At 38.9% G+C, this 21,113-nt stretch overlaps 2 protein-coding genes across 3 annotated transcripts in view; one reads left to right on the plus strand and one right to left on the minus strand.

Annotated features, from left to right (window-relative positions):
• Window positions 1-2,123, minus strand: part of LOC125228094 — a 64,053-nt gene extending 61,930 nt beyond the window's left edge. Inside the window, exon 1 of the mRNA XM_048132542.1 lies at window positions 710-2,123. Coding sequence (XP_047988499.1) covers window positions 710-2,123 — 1,414 coding nt within the window. The remainder of the gene's footprint in view (window positions 1-709) is intronic.
• LOC125228147 (somatostatin receptor type 2) overlaps window positions 1-21,113 on the plus strand; it is a 300,930-nt gene that overhangs the window by 271,156 nt on the left and 8,661 nt on the right. For both annotated transcript variants that reach the window (XM_048132603.1, XM_048132602.1), the window contains one exon: window positions 6,984-7,012. The gene's annotated coding sequence lies outside the window, so the exon portion shown is untranslated. The remainder of the gene's footprint in view (window positions 1-6,983; window positions 7,013-21,113) is intronic.

Consider the following 21,113-nt stretch of genomic DNA (forward strand, 5'->3'; position numbering starts at 1 on the left):
CATATCAGACATTTGTGGATGTACGATCTAACCTTTTGCTTCATTTTTAGGATCCAGTATTTACTTTTTAGGTAGCACATCATCACCTGTTGTCCGCCATGAAGGGTTCTTTGATGAGCATCAGCCACGAGTAAAAAGGTAAGTCGGTTCTTGTTATCCAGAATTATAGGATTCTTGCTCTCTTCGTCCAAATTTGCGTGTTTAAGACGTCCGCCCACCCTGAGTATATTACCTTCATCCAGGTAAGGATTCAATGATTTTAATTTACTGTCACGTCTTACGTTTTTATTATTTTGTAGTCTGGTTATATCGTCTTTAAATGTTTGTTCTTGAGCCAATTTAATGCAAATCATCAATGAATTTTGTAATTCTTCTGTAGTGAATGTAGGTTCTGGAGTAAGCTTCTTATAGTTTAAAAAACGCTTGCAATATGTAATTGTCTTAACAAGTTCTTGTAAATTGTCAAAATCGTCAAACTTGTCTATAATTGAAGAATTATCTTCTTCTTGTACATTCAGGTTAGTATGAAAGGTTCGTTTCATTTCCAAGTCTGTCGTGGTGTCTGGCGTATGGAATGGGATATCATGAGTTTTTAGCCATTCTGGCCCGGTCCACCATAGACGATGTGAGATTAGTTCTGGGAGCGGTGAGCCACGTGACGCAATGTCTGCGGGGTTCGATTGGGATGGGACATGATACCATTTGTCACCAATGTCATCCAGTATGGACACCACGCGATTCCTGACGAAGGTCTGCCAGCGGTTAGGGTCTCCTCTTAACCATGACAAAACTATTGTTGAGTCAGTCCATGCCACCACTTGACTTTCAGGTATTCTCATGGCTTCTCTAACTTGTTTAAGCAGCTTTGCTAGTAGGGCAGCGCCACACAATTCTAATCGGGGCAATGAGACGGGCTTCACTGGACTTACGCGAACTTTGGCAGCTATAAGGTTCGTCTCAATTTCACCTTCTTCAGTTTCTACTCTTAAATACGCGACGGCGGCATAAGCTTTTGTAGATGCATCAGAAAATCCATGTATTGTAGTTTTGTCCAGTCTTTGATTTGTTGTGTGCAGCCATCTTGGTATTTTGATGTCCTTCAAGTTTTCAAAATTGTGTCTTATGTTTAACCATTCTTCTTTTATTTCAGGTTCAACTTCATCATCCCAGCTTGATCGGTGTAACCAAAGTTTCTGGATAATCATCTTGGCCTGAACTATGCTTGGTGCCAGCCATCCTAAAGGATCAAACAGTTTTTGCGTTTCTGCTAGTATGTTTCTCTTTGTAATAGTGATAGGCTGCTCGGGAAGTTCAATTTTGTACTTAAAACTGTCATCACCCATGTTCCAAGTGATTCCCAGGGCACGTACTGTTCCATCCAGGTTGATATCCATGTTTACGTTACTGTTTCTCTCCTCCTGGGAAAATTGTTTTAGGAAGCTGGTGCTATTAGACGACCATTTCTGCAAATCAAATCCTCCGTTTTTCAGGATCATTTGAACATTTTTTGCAACATCTATAGCGTCTTCTTCATTATCTTGACCCGACATGAGGTCATCCATGTAGAAATCTTCTTTGATTGTTTTCGTAGCTACTGGATGCTGCTGTCCCTCGTCTTCTGCGACCCTTTGTAGCGTTTTAACAGCTAAGTAGGGTGCAGATGCTGTACCAAACGTGACACGCAGCAGTCGGTAGTCTTTTATAGGGTCTGCTGCACATTTACGCCAAAGTATACGTTGCAGATCTGCATCTTCTTTTGTAACTAAAATTTGGCGATACATTTTCTGTATGTCTGCAACGAAGCAGATTTTCTTCATACGCCATCTCATGATTATGTTCCTTAAATCTTCTTGAAGCTGTGGACCCACCAGTAACTCTTCATTAAGTGAAATGTTGTTCGTGCCTTTAGATGAAGCGTCAAAAACAGCTCTAACCTTGGACGTGTCCTTGTCAGTCCTAATCACTGCATGATGTGGTAGATATACCGACGAGTTTTCTATTTCGGTCTCTGGAACTTCTTCCATGTGCTTCAATGTTGAATATTCTTCAATAACCTTGGTGTATTCAGTTTTGAATTCTTCGTCTTTCTCAAATTTTCGTTCTAGTTGTTTGAATCTTCTCATTGCTATGTCCCTTGTTTGTCCTTCTATTGACTTTATTTTATCGGCCTTTGTAGGGAGTTTCACTACATATCTTCCTTCGTTTGTTCTGGTAGTTGTATTTGAATAAATAGTTTCACAAAGTTTCTCCTCTGCTGTAAGTTCTGGTTTCTCGGCTGAATCCAGTTCCCACATGTTTTTTACCAGAAGGTCTAAGTCTAATTTGTGATGCATGACAACAATATTTTTTGAAGAATTGCCTTCGGCGTCTCCAAACACAATCCATCCAAGGCTTGTATTTTGTGTACATGGTGAGCCTGGAGGACCTTTAATTAAGCCGTTCATTAAAATTTGTGCATAAATCTTAACGCCTAGAAGCATGTCTACTCGACCTGGTTGGTGATAATTTGGGTCTGCCAGATCGAGTCCATTAAGGTGCTGCCAAGCTTGATGCGTCGTTGTGAGTGCCTTTGATGGGAGCTCAGTGGTTACTCGAGTAGATAAGACATATGCATTGATATTTAGGTGGAAATCGGGGTCATATCTTGACTGAAGCTCACAGTGTACCATACTATTGACGGACGTCTTCATTTCCTCCAGGCCTGTGGCTGAACCCCTGACAGGTGTCTTGTGTAATTTCATCATCTGCACGGCTCTCTCCGTGATGAAGTTGGCTTCAGAACCTTGATCGATCAAAGCCCGCAGTGTGAGCACTTGCCCTTTTTCACCCTTGACTAGGACTAGTGCTGTAGCTAATAGAGCATCGGACTTTTTAGTAATGAAGTGCGTAGCTATAGTGATGTCATCTTCTACTTCTTCCTTAGGTACGTCATCTTCACTATTTTCTTCCACGTGACTAAGATGTGTCTTTATGTTCTCGTTCTTTGTGTGGTGAAGTAGAGAATGATGACGTTTGTGACAGATTTGGCAAGATGTTGGTAGACGACACTTGAACACGGAGTGGCCGCTGAGTAGGCAGTTATAGCATAGATTGTTTGTTTTCACGTAGTCAGTTCTTTCCGTTACGTCCATATTTGCAAAATCCTTACAGTGACTGAGCGTGTGATTATCATTACACTTGATGCAGGTTCTATTTGAAGTTGTTGGTGTTTGAACATCAGAAGAAGCTGGCGAAGTTAAATGGAAGTTTTTCTGCGTCGTTGATCGAGATACTACAGGAGCAGCCGAAGTAGTGTGGTGTATAAATTCCAAAGTACGGAATTTGGTTTCAAGAAACGTCTTCAATTCAGCCCACTTCGGTAAGTCATCAGGTGAGATTTTAAAGGAATATTCTTCCCAATCCTTATGCGTCTCCGTATCAAGTTTCAGCACAATCAAATGTACTATCATGGGATCCCACGAATCAACTGATACCTTAAGGTTGCTGAGACTGTTCAAGCACTCTGTTGTTGTGTCCAAAAGTGATTTGATTTGATTAGCAGTTTGTGAGTATATCTTTTTCTGTGAAAATAATCTTTTCATTACAGCATTAACAATTATTCTTTTGTTTCCATAACGATTTTTTAAAGTCTTCCAAGCTTCTTCGTAATTAGCGTCTGTTACAGTTATATTCTTAAGTAAAGCTTGTGCTTCGCCACTGACACTATTCTTCAAAAAATGCAACTTCACGACGTCGGTCAACGAGCTGTTGTTGTGTATAAGTGACTCAAATATGTCTTGAAACGTTGGCCAATCTTCATAATTGCCGCTGAAAACTGGTGGTTGCACGCGGGGTAACTTCACTTTGTCTCCGGTTATAGAACTGTCAGCGACAGTATGATTGCATTTAACACTCGAAAATGACGATAACATATCCTTTATATCGCCACTTAAGCAGAAGTACAAGTCTTCATAAACGTAGTAATCCTCATTAATCAAATAAGGAATGTCCATCCGCTTTTCTGTTGGTGTACACTTAAGCAGGTCTTGATGTGCGCTTTGAAATATATTCCAGTAATCTTCTATGCTTTTTAATCGAGACTCGAGGTAACCCTTTGTAAGTCGTGCTTTAGGACATTTCTTGAGATTTGTTTGCGTTTTTTGTAATATAGTAGCCGTATCTTGTAGCACACTTATTAATTGTTCCGTATTTGACATTTTGTATCACTTAATTTCACTTAAATATCCTTCTATATACGACGAAAACGCTAAATGTTATTTAGTTGCACTCAAATGTTACTTTGTTATTCACTTTGTTGTTTTTTAACACAAAGCTTTGCAATTTAAATGCAAAGATAATGCAAAGTTATTGCAAAGATCACAAAATGTTCAATGAAAAACAGTTGCCGGCCGCCTTATCGCTCTGGTATGCAGTCCTTTTGTTCTCGGTGCCCGGCGAGCTCCAGACTTGCTTGTCACTATCCGGTTCAGTTTGGACCATATGTTGATGTAATAAGGTTGATTTTGGATCTTGCAATTTTTCTTAAATAATACAAAATGTGTTGCTTGTTCTACGATTTATTGAAGACTGACTTATGTTTAGGGAAATACGCATTTGAGACAATATGCATGTGTGCGTGAGCTATACACACATAGATATATATTTTAAACAGCATTAACAGTCGTTAACAAAAATTAACTCACTGTCAGTTTTGTAACGATCATTAAGCATGAAATTTCAATAAAAGTATTTCTTTTGTGTTAATTACATAAACTTTAAGCGACAGTCTAAATTCCCGACGCAAAAACGACGGGGTGTTATAAGTTTAACGTGTCTGTTTGTCTGCCTGTCTGTGGAATCGTAGTTCCCGAACGGATGAACCGATTTCGATTTAGTTTGTTTTGTTCAAAAGCTGAATTAGTCGGGAGTGTTCTTAGCTAGTTTCATGAAAATCGGTCCACAATGTCGGGGTTTTTTCGAAATTGTAATTTTGTGGTTAGGTTATTTTCAAAATAATTGTTTTAGAAAGAATACCTGCCCTTTTCCAATTTAAATACAAAATTGCAAAACTGATTTCCTCTTAGTTGTTTTTAGAAAAACTATTAGACTTAAGACGGTGGTCTTAAGACGAAAGTAGAGCGCGAAATTGCTTTTTCATACACAGATGAACACAGATATTCTGTTCTTTGTTCCTGAGTCACGGACGTTTTCTATATATTTAAGTATTTATAGGGTCGACCGAGGCGAATCGGATAACACGGCGAATCGGATCAAGTTAAGCATTTCTGTGAAATTCAAATCATAGCTGTTAGCCACGGGCAGCTAATTAGCGTCCCTAGTTGGGTCTGACCTTCCCCCAATGGGGCGAATCGGATATTTTTAATGCTTTTGTATTTTAATTGTTAAAATTTTATTAAAGGTCGGATATTTGTTTTGAATAATTGATTTGATAAATCGATAACCGTTCTCGATAATCTAGAAAATATTAATACACGACATATCGCTTAGAAATGTTCTTTTTTAACCCCCGACGCAAAAACGACGGGGTGTTATAAGTTTGACGTGTCTGTCTGTGTGTGTGTGTGTCTGTCTGTCAGTCTGTCTGTCTGTCTGTTTGTCTGCCTGTCTGTCTGTGTGTGTGTCTGTCTGTGGCATCGTAGCTCCCGAACGGATGAACCGATTTGGATTTAGTTTTTTTTTGTCTAAAAGCTGAGTAAGTCGCGTGTTCTTAGCCATGTTTCATGAAAATCGGTCTACTATGTCGCGGTCGCGGGTTTATAAAAATTTTAATTTTGTGGTTAGGTTATATTTGACATTAAACCAAAATTGATCCGATTCGCCTCGGTGGAGGTACCCTATACAGAATGATAAAAAGGACCGTTCAAACTTTGCGTAGTGACTTTTGGGGTCATATTGAACAACTTTAAAGGGACCAATGCTGAAATAGCGAAGAAAAAAATTGGCTGTTCCATAGAAACGAGCGGCATCATGACACTCGAAATGTATAGAAGTACCCACAACACTTAGCCTTCTTGACTTACCGTGGGGCTTAGTTAATCTGTTTATAATATTTATTTATTTAAACAAAACGTTGGTAGTCCTAATTGACCTCTCTAGGTAGTGACAACGCTTTGACAAAATTTGCTGTCAATATTTAAAATATTCTAAGACTTTGATATATATTTTAGAACATAGTAGTGGGGCAAATGTCGACTGGGGGGCCATTGTAACTGAACCCTTTTTTTCCATTATTACACGATGATGTTAAGTTCTACATATCCACTGAACACATATATATTATATAACCGATGGACACTCTATTTAATAATGCAAACATTGTAAACCATGGAAAAAATGGACCAGTTACATTTGTCCCCCAGTCGAGATTTGCCCCGCTGTAGCCTTCGACGGGCCGATTTTTGACTCTCACGCGTTCAAATTCAGAAAAATGTCACTGAAAATAATAAGCAAGACACCGTTTTCAACCGGTATTTTAGTGACAAAATCCCGTATGCAAGATTCAAATCTCGCCCTCCTGATCTCAAAACAATACAACATACAATTGTAAATATGATTTTAGATACGTCAGCCTTACAAACAAATAAAATTAAATATGATAATATATCTATCGATATGAATTTCTACCAAAAAAGTCTCGTCTTTGATAACTTTAGTAGGTACAGTCAACCAATTGGAACCCTAGGCCACTGTAGAACTATGTCATAGTGACGTTATAAATCAGATTGTGAGAAATCTCTTACTGCTGGTCATTTTGTCATGGTTGTAGAGTGGCCTAGGGTTCCAAATGGTTGTTTGTACGTGACTTTTCACAAAAACGATTCGTAATTCGTATCTTACAATGCCTATTAACATACGTAACATTATGTCTATAGTTTGGGGCTAGAAAAGCTCTCACTAAACGACTATCATTAGGGACCGATGTCAATCATCCGTACTTGAAAGCGAAATAACAAAAGAATAACAAATTGTCTCTCTTGTTTCAGGGTCTGAGGGTTCGCGCTATAAACACAATGTAAGTACCTTCGCCTTCGTATGTCATTCTGGGTCGAAACACCAGTGGCCTATTTCAACACGCCAATACACAAGAGCGAAAGAGATAGATAGCTACGACACAGTAGCTATCTATCTATATCGCAGAATTATCGTGAACGTTACTGCATTTGGGACTACCCTCAGTGGACGCTTGCAGGAGCGAACCGTTCGGCGGGGCGGGCGTGCGTGCGTCTACCCTATGCAGCGTCGACTCAGCTCAATGCCGTAGCCGAATGGCATTTCTACGACGCGAAACGAAAACGAAACGCTGTGAAAGGTCTGGCTCTGTCACGCCAATACGCAAGAGCGATAGAGATAGATATCTACGAGCGTTTCGTTTCGTGAGCGTTTGTACCATTCGGCCACTTGTATGAGCTTCAATTTTGTTTGACATGCACGCCACACGCCCGGCCACGTTGCACGCCCGATATGAGCATGCCACAGACCAACCCCTATAGACATCCATTACAAGACGACTCGCGGTCGCCAGCCTTCCTAGTATTTGCACTGATATAAGCGCGGGCGCTCGCCGTGCCCGATCAGTATCGACCAACTAACAGACCCGAAAGCAGCGCGTGTTTTTCGCACTAAAAAATTGGAAAAGGGTATTTTGATGCCTTAAAGATGTCCACCTGTAGTGTGAAATGGTGTGGAAAGGTAACAAGAAGCTCAAATTTAAAAACAGACGGCATTAGATTCCACAAATAAGTCATATTTATAATTTATTCAGAGCCGGCATAGGTCAACTTACATTGGCCACTTTCGCGTCAGTAGAGGGACAGTCATACTTCTGTCCCTTTTCATCTGGCGCGACTGCCCGCCGTCCTTGAAACGGCCAATCACAGCGCGCTTAACACATTCCCCGCCCGCTCCTCGCACCCCAAACACTGGTGACTCGTATCGCGAACAAAATATACAAATTTGCCACTCTATAGGAGGTTCTCTGTGGAGCATGCACTCAGGCCTTACAATCATGAAGTGCAGTCGAGATCCATAGTTTCTTCTTCTTCTTCTTTACATCCTGTTACCCTCTGCTGGGGTGTAGGACTCGAATCATATTTTCTTTTGGTACGAGTTTCAGTAATAGTGCAGTTTCAGGCATACAGGTTATTAGCCCATAGTGCCCTAGGCTGATGGCAGGGCTGCTGCCTCAAAGCGTACCGCCACGCTTGATTTGTACCAGTTTACTCTCCTCTCATTCATTTATCGGTTATTTGAACCGAAAGGCCGATGAATGCCTCTTCCAGCGGGCTGGGTGTATGGTTATACCGCCATGGCTCGGTCGCCAGAGCCTCGTCTGTTATCCAGCAGGGAGCACCACGGAAGCAGGTTTGCCTCCGCCGCCAACTGGCGTGTGCACACTGAGAGAAAATACAACCAGTTTTCATGTTCGTTCAACAAGTTTTTTTGGTTAAAATAGCGCCTACGTGCTCTTTGGTTCAAACAACAAGCTACTTGTCATTTGAATCGGCAATATATTTGAATCAACAAGTCGATTTTATAAAAACAACCTGACACATATTGTTTTAAACATACGTTTGGCTGATTCAAACGGATAAACCGCAACAAGTCGAACTTGTTAAATTCACAATGCAAATTTCTCTCAGTGCAGGTGAGGTTGACATTAGGGCAAGCTAGATGTTAATTCTATTCTCCCCTTACTCCCCTTCCCCTTATAGTTTCTGGTTCTGGTTTTCGTAGTAAGCGCTAAACTGTAAATCAACGGTAGAATGTCGGTTATAAAGCTACACTGTTGGGGTTAACAAACAATTGATTACACTGAAATCTGTTCAACAATTCAAAGCGCTCAAGACCTTTGTATACAATGTTCTGTCGTAAATTAGTGCAAGATTTAAGATTAAAGTTGGACTAAGCTACGTTGGCAGCGATTTTGATAGCTCTGACTGGGCCGAGGTAGAGGAAACGTTTACCTCTTCGGTTACCGCGATAATTACTCATGAAATAAAACTATGGAAACTGATTACATCGCGTAAAATGAATTTACGATTCATCCTGACGTTTCGAACACTGAACGAATGCTCGGGATGAATTGTAAATTCATTATACGCGATATAATCCGTTTCCATAGTTTTATTTCAGACAACATAATTTAATTTAAACACGTAAATTAGTTCTCCTTCGCGCATACATATTTGTGTATACATAAGTACCATGATATGATTTCATATCAATGGGTGGATGACATTCGAAAAACTGCGGGGCACTTCTGGATGAGATTAGCCCAGGACCGGGATAAGTGGCGTACACGAAGGGAGGCCTATGCTCAGCAGTGGTCGATTAATGACTGAAATGATGATGATGATTTAAGGGTTAGAAAACTCGAAGAATTTTCAAAGGACCATATGTAATGAATAACCCTCTCTCCTTTCGGTTGTGTTTTAATTTATCGCCACTCGTTTTGAACTTCCTTTCTTCCGCTCTCGTGTCGTTATTTAATACATATTATTATATATAGGTACCTTATGTACATAAGCTTTGTGAATGTATAATTTATCCTCTCCACAATCAAACCAAAAACCGCTTATTATTATTATTATTTATTATTATTTGCTAATGCACAGGCAGCTTAAAGCTGATACGTGCACGTCAATGTCCTGATGCACTTGTGTTTTGTCCATTCAATAAATATTTGTCGAGTCTGTTTTTAAAAGAGTTCACTGTAGGTGCACTGATTACGGTTTCGGGCAAACTGTTCCACACTCTCACTACGCGGTTAGATAAGAAGTGACGTCTAGGGTTGCTACTACTCTGTGTCCGTGTCAACTTCAGGGAATGTCCTCTCAATCTGTCACACACACTCCGAGTGAAAATGTCACTTAATGAAGGTACATTATAGTGTCCTGTGAGTATTTTGTACGTTTCTATTAAGTCGCCGCGTTGTCTTCGTTGCTCCAAGGTTGTCAGACCCAATTCTTTTAACCTGTCTTCATAAGGTTGGTTGCGAAGAGATGGTACCAGTTTTGTTGCCCTTCTTTGGATTTTTTCAATCAGACTAATATCTTTTCGAAAATATGGATTCCAAATTTGGAACGCATATTCCAGCAATGGTCTTACGTACGTCTTGTAGATTCTAATAAAGAGCTTCTTGTCCATATAGCGAAAGGCTTTTCTAATCATGTATAACATAGAGTTGGCCTTTTTGGTAAGCTGTAATATGTGTTCTTCCCATTTTAAGTTATTAGTTATAATGACACCAAGATCTCGCTGAGAAGTAACTCTCTCCAAACTTTTAGAGTCAATACAATACGTATGCTCAGGGTTGTTTTTACCTATGTGGAGTACAGTGCACTTTTCCGCATTGAGAGTTATTAGCCAATCTTTAGTCCATTGTACAATACGGTCTAAGTCCTGCTGTATGATGTTGTGGCTGATAAGCGGGTTTCCCATGATCTTTGTATCATCAGCAAACAAAAACAAATCTGACTCTACAACTTGTCTGAGATCTGTCAAGAAAATCCCAAACAGCATTGGTCCAAGCACTGAACCTTGCGGAACCCCACTGTGGACGTCATGCGGGTCCGAGAGGTGCTCTCCAACTCGTACCCGAAACTTCCTGCCCGTCAAAAAGTCTTTTATCCAGTTGAGCAATTTTCCGCGAATTCCAAAGTGGTCCAACTTGACGAGCAGTCGGTTTATCGGGACGCGGTCGAATGCTTTTTCATAATCCAGGTATATAACATCCGTCGGTATCTTTTCATTCCAGCTGCTTGTCCACTTGTCAACACAACATAACAGGTTAGTTACTGTTGATCTCTTTGGCGTAAAACCATGTTGTTCGTCGACAATGATCTGCTCTCTTGCAATGAAGTTTCTCAATTCACATGTTATAATTTTTTCCATTGCTTTACAGGCTATACAAGTGAGGCTTATTGGTCGGTAATTTCCTGCCACCAGTTTGTCTCCTTTCTTATAAATAGGCGTTACGTTGGCATTTTTCCAATCAGGGGGCAATCTCTGTTCTCTAAGTGATAATGTCATTATATGGGATAATTGAGGTGCAAGGCACTTTATACATCTCTTTAACAAAACTGCAGGTATTTCATCAGGTCCCATTGATGAACTTTCGTCGAAACTCAAGATCGCTTTACTAACTAAATCCGGTGTGAACTCAACATTTTCAATAGAGTTGTTAACTCTGGCTACATTTACTTCAGGCATTAGTCCATTCAGCGGTTCGCGAACATACGACTTCTCAAATTGTTTGGCAAATATATTTGCTACTTCATGACAGTTATTTATTACCTGCTGGGTAAGATCATCTCTAAGCGAAGGTGGGACGGCTACTTTAGATGAAAGTTGCTTTCTGACATAACTGTACAGTGACTTAGGTCCCCGGTCTAGAACTCCTTTTTCATAACTCCGTCTGGCATGTCGCATAGCTGAGGTAATACTGTTATTAATTACCCGATATCGACTATAGTTCTCATTAGTTTTATTGAGCATATATGCATCCCACAACTTTGTTTTTTCTTTTATCATTTTTAATATGGCAGGACCGATCCATGGTTTTCTATTGTTTTTAGCAGTTTTAGAAGGCCTTAGTGGCACATGCAAACTTACAGCTCTATTAACATTATGCGTAAAGTCACGCCAGGCGGAAGCCGCATCCAGATTACTTAATTGACTACTATCTGCTATCAAAGTTTGCATAATTTGTTCGTAATCTGCTGCCAAATAGTCTCTCCTTGGAGGTTTGATCACTTTACATTTTCTATCCTGAAGCTGGATTTGTATAGTAGCTAACAATACTAAGTGATCACTTTTACCTATGTTAGCATGGTAATCAACCTTTGTACATAATTCCTCCTCGTTACACATAATCAAGTCTAGAAGGGATTCTTGATCATTCCTTTTTCTTGTTATTCCTGTTACAATTTGATGTAGACTGGTGTCTGTAAACATATCTACAAATTTCTCATGCAGCAAGTTATATCCATCAAATTTTGCTAATGGCCATTCTATATCAGGTAGGTTAAAGTCACCCATAATAAATAAGGTTTTACTTCCATTAGCCGCTTCTTTAATTGTGTCGAATAATAATTTATCTGAATCTTCATAGTTATAGTGCGGGGGTCGATATATTCCAGCAATCAACAGTTCAAAAGCTCCATAAGTTACATTTATCCATAAAGCTTCAATTCCAGGCACATTGTTAAAAGTGGGATGAGGATTTGCATGAATTGGAATCTGAAGATGTGAGCAGCTTATAAAAATAGCGACCCCTCCCCACCCACTCCCATCTGCTCTATCTCGTCTGAATAGTACATAGCCATTAATATTCACTAAACTATCAGTAATTTGCGGTTTGAGATGCGTTTCAGTTATAATAATAAATGTAGGTTTCAATTTATCTATTTCCACAAGTAATAAATCTCGTTTTGCCATTAGGGATGCCAAGTTCGTATAAAAGAAAGTAAGTTCGATAATTCCGCTTACTACTTTTTTGCTATTGAATCCACTTTCATAATCCTGGGCGAGTTGTTAATATATTTAATTTTTAAATCTGTCTCACCGTTCCTTATGCGCAGATCCAATTCTCCCTTAAGTTGCTTATAGTACTCACGCTGGTATGGAGTCTGGTCGTTTTGAACTTTAATGCTCCTCGGCAACCTATTCCAATTTTTTAAAATATGTACAGCACTCTGCTTGCTCGTCAACACTAATTTTATGGGCCGGGGAGCTGGTGCAACCACACCGGAGTTAGAGGCCGAAGGCATGTTAGATCGAGCCTTCCCCAGACGGAGCACAGCTACCGGGGTCAAGTTCACGCCGCTGGAGTCACTAGCGGGCAGAGATGATAAAGCCTTCTCAACCTCATTGTGATCATACTGCTTACGCGTCTGCACGTCGGCACTCTCAGACTCTGGCACTCCAAACACTATTACATTACAACTTCTCCTTTTCCTGTCTCCCATTTCTTGCAAGACTGATTCAATATTGGCACCACCATTCCGGCTCTTTTTGAGCTCCTCAACTTCACTTTTCAACTCAGACACTAATTTCCTCAATGCAGGGAGCTGACGCACCCCCAAGACACAATCCGGGCACAAGTATTTCAGGGTAGGAGACTGCAACTGTATGACTCTCAACTCAGTAGCTAGTAACCCACTACACTTGACGCATATTTGTCTCTCACAACCGTGGCAAATTATTTTAGGGTTCTTCTCATCAACAGTCACACTTAGACTACACTGGAAACAGGATGCCATTTCGAGAAGTAACTTTAAATGGAACAAGTTTTTAGGTTAAGTTTTAGTTTAACACTATCTAATAGTTCACTTATTATCTCGTGGAGATAATAATGTCCCAAGTGTTTCACACTCAAACAACACAATTAACACTGAATTTACACAAAAACAACTAATTTTGGATTAAATAAACGAAATATAAGGAGCAAGTTCATAAACACAAGTGTATTCAACTGAGGGTAGACCGAAAAAAAAAAAAAAACTGAAAATAGAATTAGGTCAAAACAAAATCCTTTCCTGTCCTGCCGGAAATCGTCAAATTTCAGGCAGCTACGCTAATAGAAGTTAGGGTAAACTCGCCTAATTCGGTGAAACAACCAAAAATCGTCTTTCGGAATAGTGCTTCAAAGCTTGTATCACCGAATTAGGCGTGTCACTGAATGAGCCGCGGGATTGGATAACGGCCGGTAGCGGTAGGGCTAGTAATCACCGGATCGCCCAGTCGTCCCCAAAAAGACGGCGTGAGACCGCTCCACGAGGACGGGGCGCGCCCCGACACAGCCCCCACAGCGTCCAGCGCGGAAGTGTCTAACGAAGATTCACCACCACCGAGGCGAGTTTACCCTACCGCCTCATGGCTCTGTCGAACAGAGAAATAGTATAGAACACCTTGGGTAGTTAATAAAAAAATATTTGAAAATCGGGCCACGATTCTCGGAGATATCGAGTAACGTACATACAAAAAAAAACCGGCGAATTGAGAACCTCCTCATTTTTTTGAAGTCGGTTAAAAAAGCTGGCCCCGTAGCCGAATGGCATTTCTATGACGCTAAACGAAAACGAACGCCGCGAAAGGTAGTCTGGCTCTGTTGCGCCAATACGCTAGAGCGCTGGTGACCCCAGTTTCGCCTCGGCCGACAATTTACATGTGTTGTGAGATATTTTTTTTTACTTTACTGAATTATGTAATCTACTAGTTGCGCAATATTTTGAACATCTTTATTACGCATTTGAATAGTTCAGTATTTTTCTTACGCTTACCTAATCTACTGGAACTATTACTATCACAGTATAGTAAAGAGTACTATCGTACAGTATGGCCACTCTCGCTCCCCGCGGAAAGTGTCGCGCATCCCCTCTAGATTACCTCACAGTTACCGCCTGTCAAAAACGCGAACAGTCGACCTGTCATATCTCACTCATACAAGCATAGTACGCGTTCACCTACACGAGCTTACACTGTGTGCGTGTGCTAGGAACGCGCCTCTTTCATATATTTGATCGCCAGTGTCCGAGATGTGATACTGTAGTGCACTAAATTCCAAAAGAATTAAAATAAAGTTTTCACTAGGAATTAAACATTTTCGTTCTCTTCAAATGAGTATTAAAAACCGGCCAAGAGCGTGTCGGGCCACGCTCAGTATAGGGTTCCGTAGTTTTCCATATTTTTCTCAAAAACTACTAAACCTATCAAGTTCAGAACAATTTTCCTAGAAAGTCTTTATAAAGTTCTACTTTTGTGATTTTTTTCATATTTTTTAAACATATGGTTCAAAAGTTAGAGGGGGGGGGAAGCACTTTTTTTTCCTTTAGGAGCGATTATTTCCGAAAATATTAATATTATCAAAAAACGATCTTAGTAAACCCTTATTCATTTTTAAATACCTATCTAACAATATATCAGACGTTGGGGTTGGAATGAAAAAAAATATCAGCCTCTACTTTACATGTAGGGGGGGTACCCTAATAAAACATTTTTTTCCATTTAATATTTTTGCACTTTGTTGCCGTGATTGATATACATATTGGTACCAAATTTCAGCTTTGTAGTGCTAACGGTTACTGAGATTATCCGCGGACGGACGGACGGACAGACAGACATGGCGAAACTATAAGGGTTCCTAGTTGACTACGGAACCCTAAAAAAACGGGATGATACTACAAAGTTGCCAGTTTTTTAATGTCTTCACCCGGCGACATTGTTTTAAAACTGCAACCATGTTGTGTGGAAACATTTTGATGTGCGGTTTTCAAACGCATCACAGATTTATGATAGTGCTCTAAATATAAATACATACACAGTGTATCATAAGGAAACAGAAAGATTATAACTGCACTAAACTATGGTCTTCTTCTTTGGGGAAATTCTGTTCATTTTAGTGATGTGTTTAAAGTTCAAAAAAAGTATGTGCGAGCTGTTGCAAACGCTTGGATAAGAGATAAATGCAGACCTCTTTTCAAGAAATTTAAGTAGGAGTATTTTAGATTACGGTCAGACGTTATCAGAGGGAACTTAAGAACCCAATATCAAAACCTCCTCTATCAGCCTCGTTGCCGTGCTGATATCTATAAACGGAACGTATGTTATAAAAGCATTGAAATTTATAATAAGCTTCCTGACTGTATTAAATTATTGCATGATTTAGAGTTTAAGACAAAATTAACGAAATGGCTTCAGGAACATTGTTTCTACTCTGTTAAGGAGTACCTTGACATGTAAATATTTCATTATTACCTAAGAATTCAGGGATTTATTTGTATATAGTTACCTACCTACCTAATTTTAATTTAGGATTACTGCAAACATTTGCATGCCGCATGGCTGAATATTGTTACTATTTATACCAATGTCACACCTTTTCTGCACATATTCTTGCAAATAAATAATTATTTCTTTCTTTCTTTTACTACGAACTACGAACTTCTGAGGGCAAAATAAAATGTTAAAACGTCAAGCAAATTTAACTAAAAAAGAATGTTTTTCTGATTTTTTTTTATTTTTTTAAATGTAGGTATATTTACATAAAATGTAAATGTTAGTCGTAAAACTGGCACTTAAAACAAAAACTTAAATATTTTTCTAAAAAAAAACCTTTTTTTTTTCAATGTGTCACTTGTTACTTTTTGATATCTATCAACGACGATAGATTACATTTGTCCGATAACGGCCTAATCGCCATCAAAACAGCGTTTTGTTCTGAGAAATAATAAGTAATTGTTATTTTTTTTATACTTATAACTCTGAAAGTAGGCCAGAAAATTTAGGTACCTTAGGTATAGGTACCATATTTTACTCATCTAATATGATGAAGAAGACGCTGTTAAAATTATTCGGTTTCCTAATGTTACACCGTGTATAAACACAATAAAGTCATCAGTTTCAGAATAATAATCATAACAACATTTGCGAGCAAGAATCCATAAAATAAACAACGGAGCGACGAGTACAAGTTAACGGCACGTTAGATTTACGTTTACGAGCTTGGCACAACTACGTTATACTACGTGGTGGTTTGGAGGAGCAAATTCACAAGCGCTTTATAAAAATATGTGTTAACAAGCAATTGAGGACTATCGATTTAGTTAGATACAAATATGCAATAATCAATAGTATATATAATTTTTTTTTATATATCGGTGGGAAACAAGTATACGGTCCGCCTGATGAAAAGCGGTCACCGTAACCTATGGACGCCTGCAACTCGAGGAGTGTCACATGCGCGTTGCCAACCCATTACAAACTTGTACCTATACTCCCTTTTTCGGTGTTAAAACGCACAGCAAAAAGTTCTAAGGAGGGCTCGGGTTGCCGACGACTCAAAGGACAATACACGGAACAAATTAGTTCCGTAGGTCCTTCCGTTACCAGCACACCGCACCCTCGTTGAGCTCTGGCAGCATTACTCATCGGCAGGAACACAACACTATGAGTAGGGTCTAGTGCTAGTTGGCTGCGGTCTTCTGTAAGGCGGAGGTACTACCCCAGTTGGGCTCTGCTCTAGATTCGAGCGAGATGATATCCGCTATGCTGTGCGCTATCACACAAAGCGGAATATCATTCACTATGCTCTACCTCCTATTACACCAGAGGCCGAAAAAATGAGGATTTTTGGCCACGTAAGTGTATTATACATCCGAGCTAGCGCAAGCGATACGTAGGGAGTAACTATAGAATAGGAAAGAAGTCGTCAAATTTTGTCCTAAAAAGTTGGTTGCAAGCTAGCTAAAAAGCTAGCCTACACTTATAACTGTACGTGAATTCTGGTATGCATAATGGACTAGCCCAGAGCCGCCAGACCTTCCTCAAATTCTCAAGGATCAAAATCAAGGAATTGACAATCATCATTTCCTAAACATTTGCGCCGGCCGTAGCTTGAGAAATTAGGGTAACTTAGAGAGACTTTCAAGCGTCTGGTAAAAGTTACGGTCGGTAGAAATGGTCAGGAAATAATGATTATCAAATCCTTACAGTCTTTTATATTACATATGTAAAAATCAGCCTTGAGGATTTAAGGAAAGTTAGTGTTTTTAAAAAGAAACCTTATAGCAAAAAAATGGCCGACGGGCCGAACTAGGTAATATGCACATTAAACGTCGATATGAACTCTATCTACATCGTCCCGAAGTTTCATCCTTGAGAAAATGAGAAAGGTCTGGTGGCTCTGGGCTCTTAGTCCAATATTAACTGTACGTGAATTCTGGTATATGCATAAACACTAATAAAATTGCAGTAAACACTTTTGAGGTCGAGATGGCTACAACGTTTTCGTAGTTAGCCTTTGCATATGAGAATGTGTAGTTAAACTTTTTTTAAATAGTTTTACAGTACACATATGGTGCTACTTTCTCCCACTACCGCATAACGTCGGTCAGCTTTAATTCAACAATATACATACATACTAAATAACATACAATCACGCCTGTTCACCAAAGGGATATACAGAGATCACGGATTTTCATTTGCTACGATCCTGACAACCCATTTTCGCTTCACACACTTTCATAACGTCGGTTTCGAGTACTTCTGACCAGGCCCCGTAGCCGAATGGCATTTCTCCGACGCCAAACGAAAGCGATACGCCGCTGGCTCTGTCGCGCCAATACGCAAGCGCGATAGAGATAGATATCTACTAGCGCTTCGTTTCGTGAGCGTTTCGTGAGCGATTGTGCCATTCGGCTAGCCACCCTGGGTACGTAGCTGAATGTACAAACGCTCACGAAACGCTCACGATAATATCTCTTTCGTAGCTTTCTATCTCTGTCGCTCTTGCGTATTGGCGCGACAGACTATCTTTCGCGGCGTTTCGTTTTCGTTTCGCGTCGCAGAAATGCCATTCGGCTACGGGGCCTGGCCTTTTTGCAATATTCCCCCGATTTAGTCGAGAAAAGTTCAACAATATCATAGTGCATAGTGAATATTACTAAAAAAAATGTTTTTGTATTAATTTTATGAGTTACTCTATGGTTTGGTATGTGTAATAAGTGCTGCACTCTGGAGGCAAAACTGCCGTAAATATTCCCTATTTCTTCGAAGACTGGCAATACTAAAAACTCATAGTGTGGAGAGAGTAAACATCGCCCCCAGTTACACACTAGAACCAGGCTATCTATAGTTACTATACATTATTTAAAACATACCTCATCATCATTCTCTTGCCCTTCTCCCAGTCACTTGGGGTCGGCGCAGCATGTCTTTCTCTTCCATACATCTCTATCACTCGTCATCTCATCATTAACTTGTTTTAGTTCCATATCATGTCTCACACAGTCCATCCACCTCTAACAAAAACATACCTACAGGTAAAAAACTTTTTAGCTCTTTCTAGGTCAACTACTATAGGTACCCGTCTGAAAGAAAACTTGCATGAAAAATGGAACACCTTCTTGGATGATAATTAAATTTCTTGCAAGCGTAACGAAGATGGTCATCTTATTAAAGTCATAAATATGTTTACACCTTGTGCTGCAACGTTAATATGCATAACATATTTTATGATTATGGCTTTGAGTATGCAAGTTTTCCACTTTGTTGAGAAGTACCTGCGCTATGCATTAAGTTGAAAAATTGTATGCATAAAATAAAACTATGGAAACGGATTAAATCGCGTATAATGAATTTAAAATACATCCCGACGTTTCGAACTCTTTACAGCGTTCGTGGTCAACGGGTGACTGAGGAAAAATTAAAATGTGCAAAAGCTACCCACTTACAAGAAATATTAACGAACCATGACCACAAATAATATAGATTTCTAAGGCAGGTTCACACACTATTAATAAAGCTAGTTATACAATATTCAAAAAATTTACCATTACTCTGTTAAAAAATAATTAACCAATTAATCTACACAAAATTGACAAAGAAACAAACTGCAAATGTCCAACACCATACAACACAAATGCCTCACAGCCTACGTCGTGCTTGTTCCATTATCAGATGTACTACTGGATCCCAAGCCGGTGGTAAAGTAAAGCCATCCTCTCTATTAAAGTTTGGATATTTCAAGAAATCCTTATCCTACCCTTGGCCTTAGAAATCTATATTATTTGTGGTCATGGTTCGTTAATATTTCTTGTAAGTGGGTAGCTTTTGCACATTTTAATTTTTCCTCAGTCACCCGTTGACCACGAACGCTGTAAAGAGTTCGAAACGTCGGGATGTATTTTAAATTCATTATACGCGATTTAATCCGTTTCCATAGTTTTATTTTATGAGTAACTATCGCGGTAACCGAAGACAATATTAAATTGTATGCATTTTTTATGAAGAATGTACAGATAGTTTAACATAGCTGTTGGTAAATCTCTCTCTATTTATTCTTAGCAAACGAAATCTAGTTAAACTGTTTTTTTTTTGTAACGAATACGGATGAATTAAAGTTAACTAATCTAAAATTCAAATATTTTAGGGGGTATGACCATTTTTAACTGGTCTTAAGATAATTCAGCTTTCAAAAAAAAAACTAAATCTAAATCGGTTCATCCGTTCGGGAGCTTCGATGCCACAGACAGATACGTCAAACTTATATAACCCGTCGTTTCTGCGTCGGTAACTATTATTTAGGTCGTTTGTACTTACACTCTAAAAAAAATTTGTTTGCTCCTATCAATATTTTGATCGTCGTAGTCAAGCATCTTGATTCCATACGAGCCTGATAAGATCTTAGACAAATGGAATAAGGTAATTTTGATTGCTCTTACTTTTGCAACGTAACTGAGACAATTAAGATCTTGTTCAATAATTACATGAAAAATAATTAGGCGAACTAAATTACCTTAGTAAGTTCAACTAAGCACTTGATAATTATTATCATGATACGTAACTGTATCAACTAACGCAAACCAGTTAGTTCAACTATGACGTTGCTCAATATTAACATGGAGAATGATTGTATTAATTATTTGACCTAAATAAATTCAACTAAGAACATGATTACATCTACTTACGAACCTTGTGAGTCTGAACTAAGATATTGGTCAATTTGAATATTAATTGTTTAATCAATTCAACTAAGACATCTGTCAATATTAACATGAAGCATTACTGTATTAACTATTTAATCCGAATAAGTTCAACTAAGAACATGATTACATCTACTTACGCACCTTGTGAGACTGAACTAAGATATTTTTCTATTTGAACATGAATTGTTTAATCGATTCAACCAAGATGTAGGTCAATATTAACATGAGGCATTACTGTAGTAACCATTAAAACCAAATAAGTTCAATTAAGGACATGATTACATCGATATACACACTTTGTGAGAGTGAACTATGATATTGTTCAATTTGAATCTTTGTTTTGTTATACATTTCAACTGAGAAGCTTGTTCAGTACTATCATTCATGTTCAATTGTACTATGACTTACTTTGTCTCATTTACTAAGACAACAACCCCTTATTGATAATTGTCATAAAACACCACGGGACTGAATTAGACAAATTATGTTTTATACCTATTTACAAATACATACGTTAACTTGACAGATAACATAAAACGATTCATATCTAATTCAGGCTGGTGATGCGTTTATGAATAACGCCATAAATAAAACAAAAGTTATAAAAAAATGACATTTATTCATAAT

The sequence above is a fragment of the Leguminivora glycinivorella genome, chromosome 7 (genome assembly GCF_023078275.1).
Source record: "Leguminivora glycinivorella isolate SPB_JAAS2020 chromosome 7, LegGlyc_1.1, whole genome shotgun sequence".
NCBI lineage: Eukaryota > Metazoa > Arthropoda > Insecta > Lepidoptera > Tortricidae > Leguminivora > Leguminivora glycinivorella.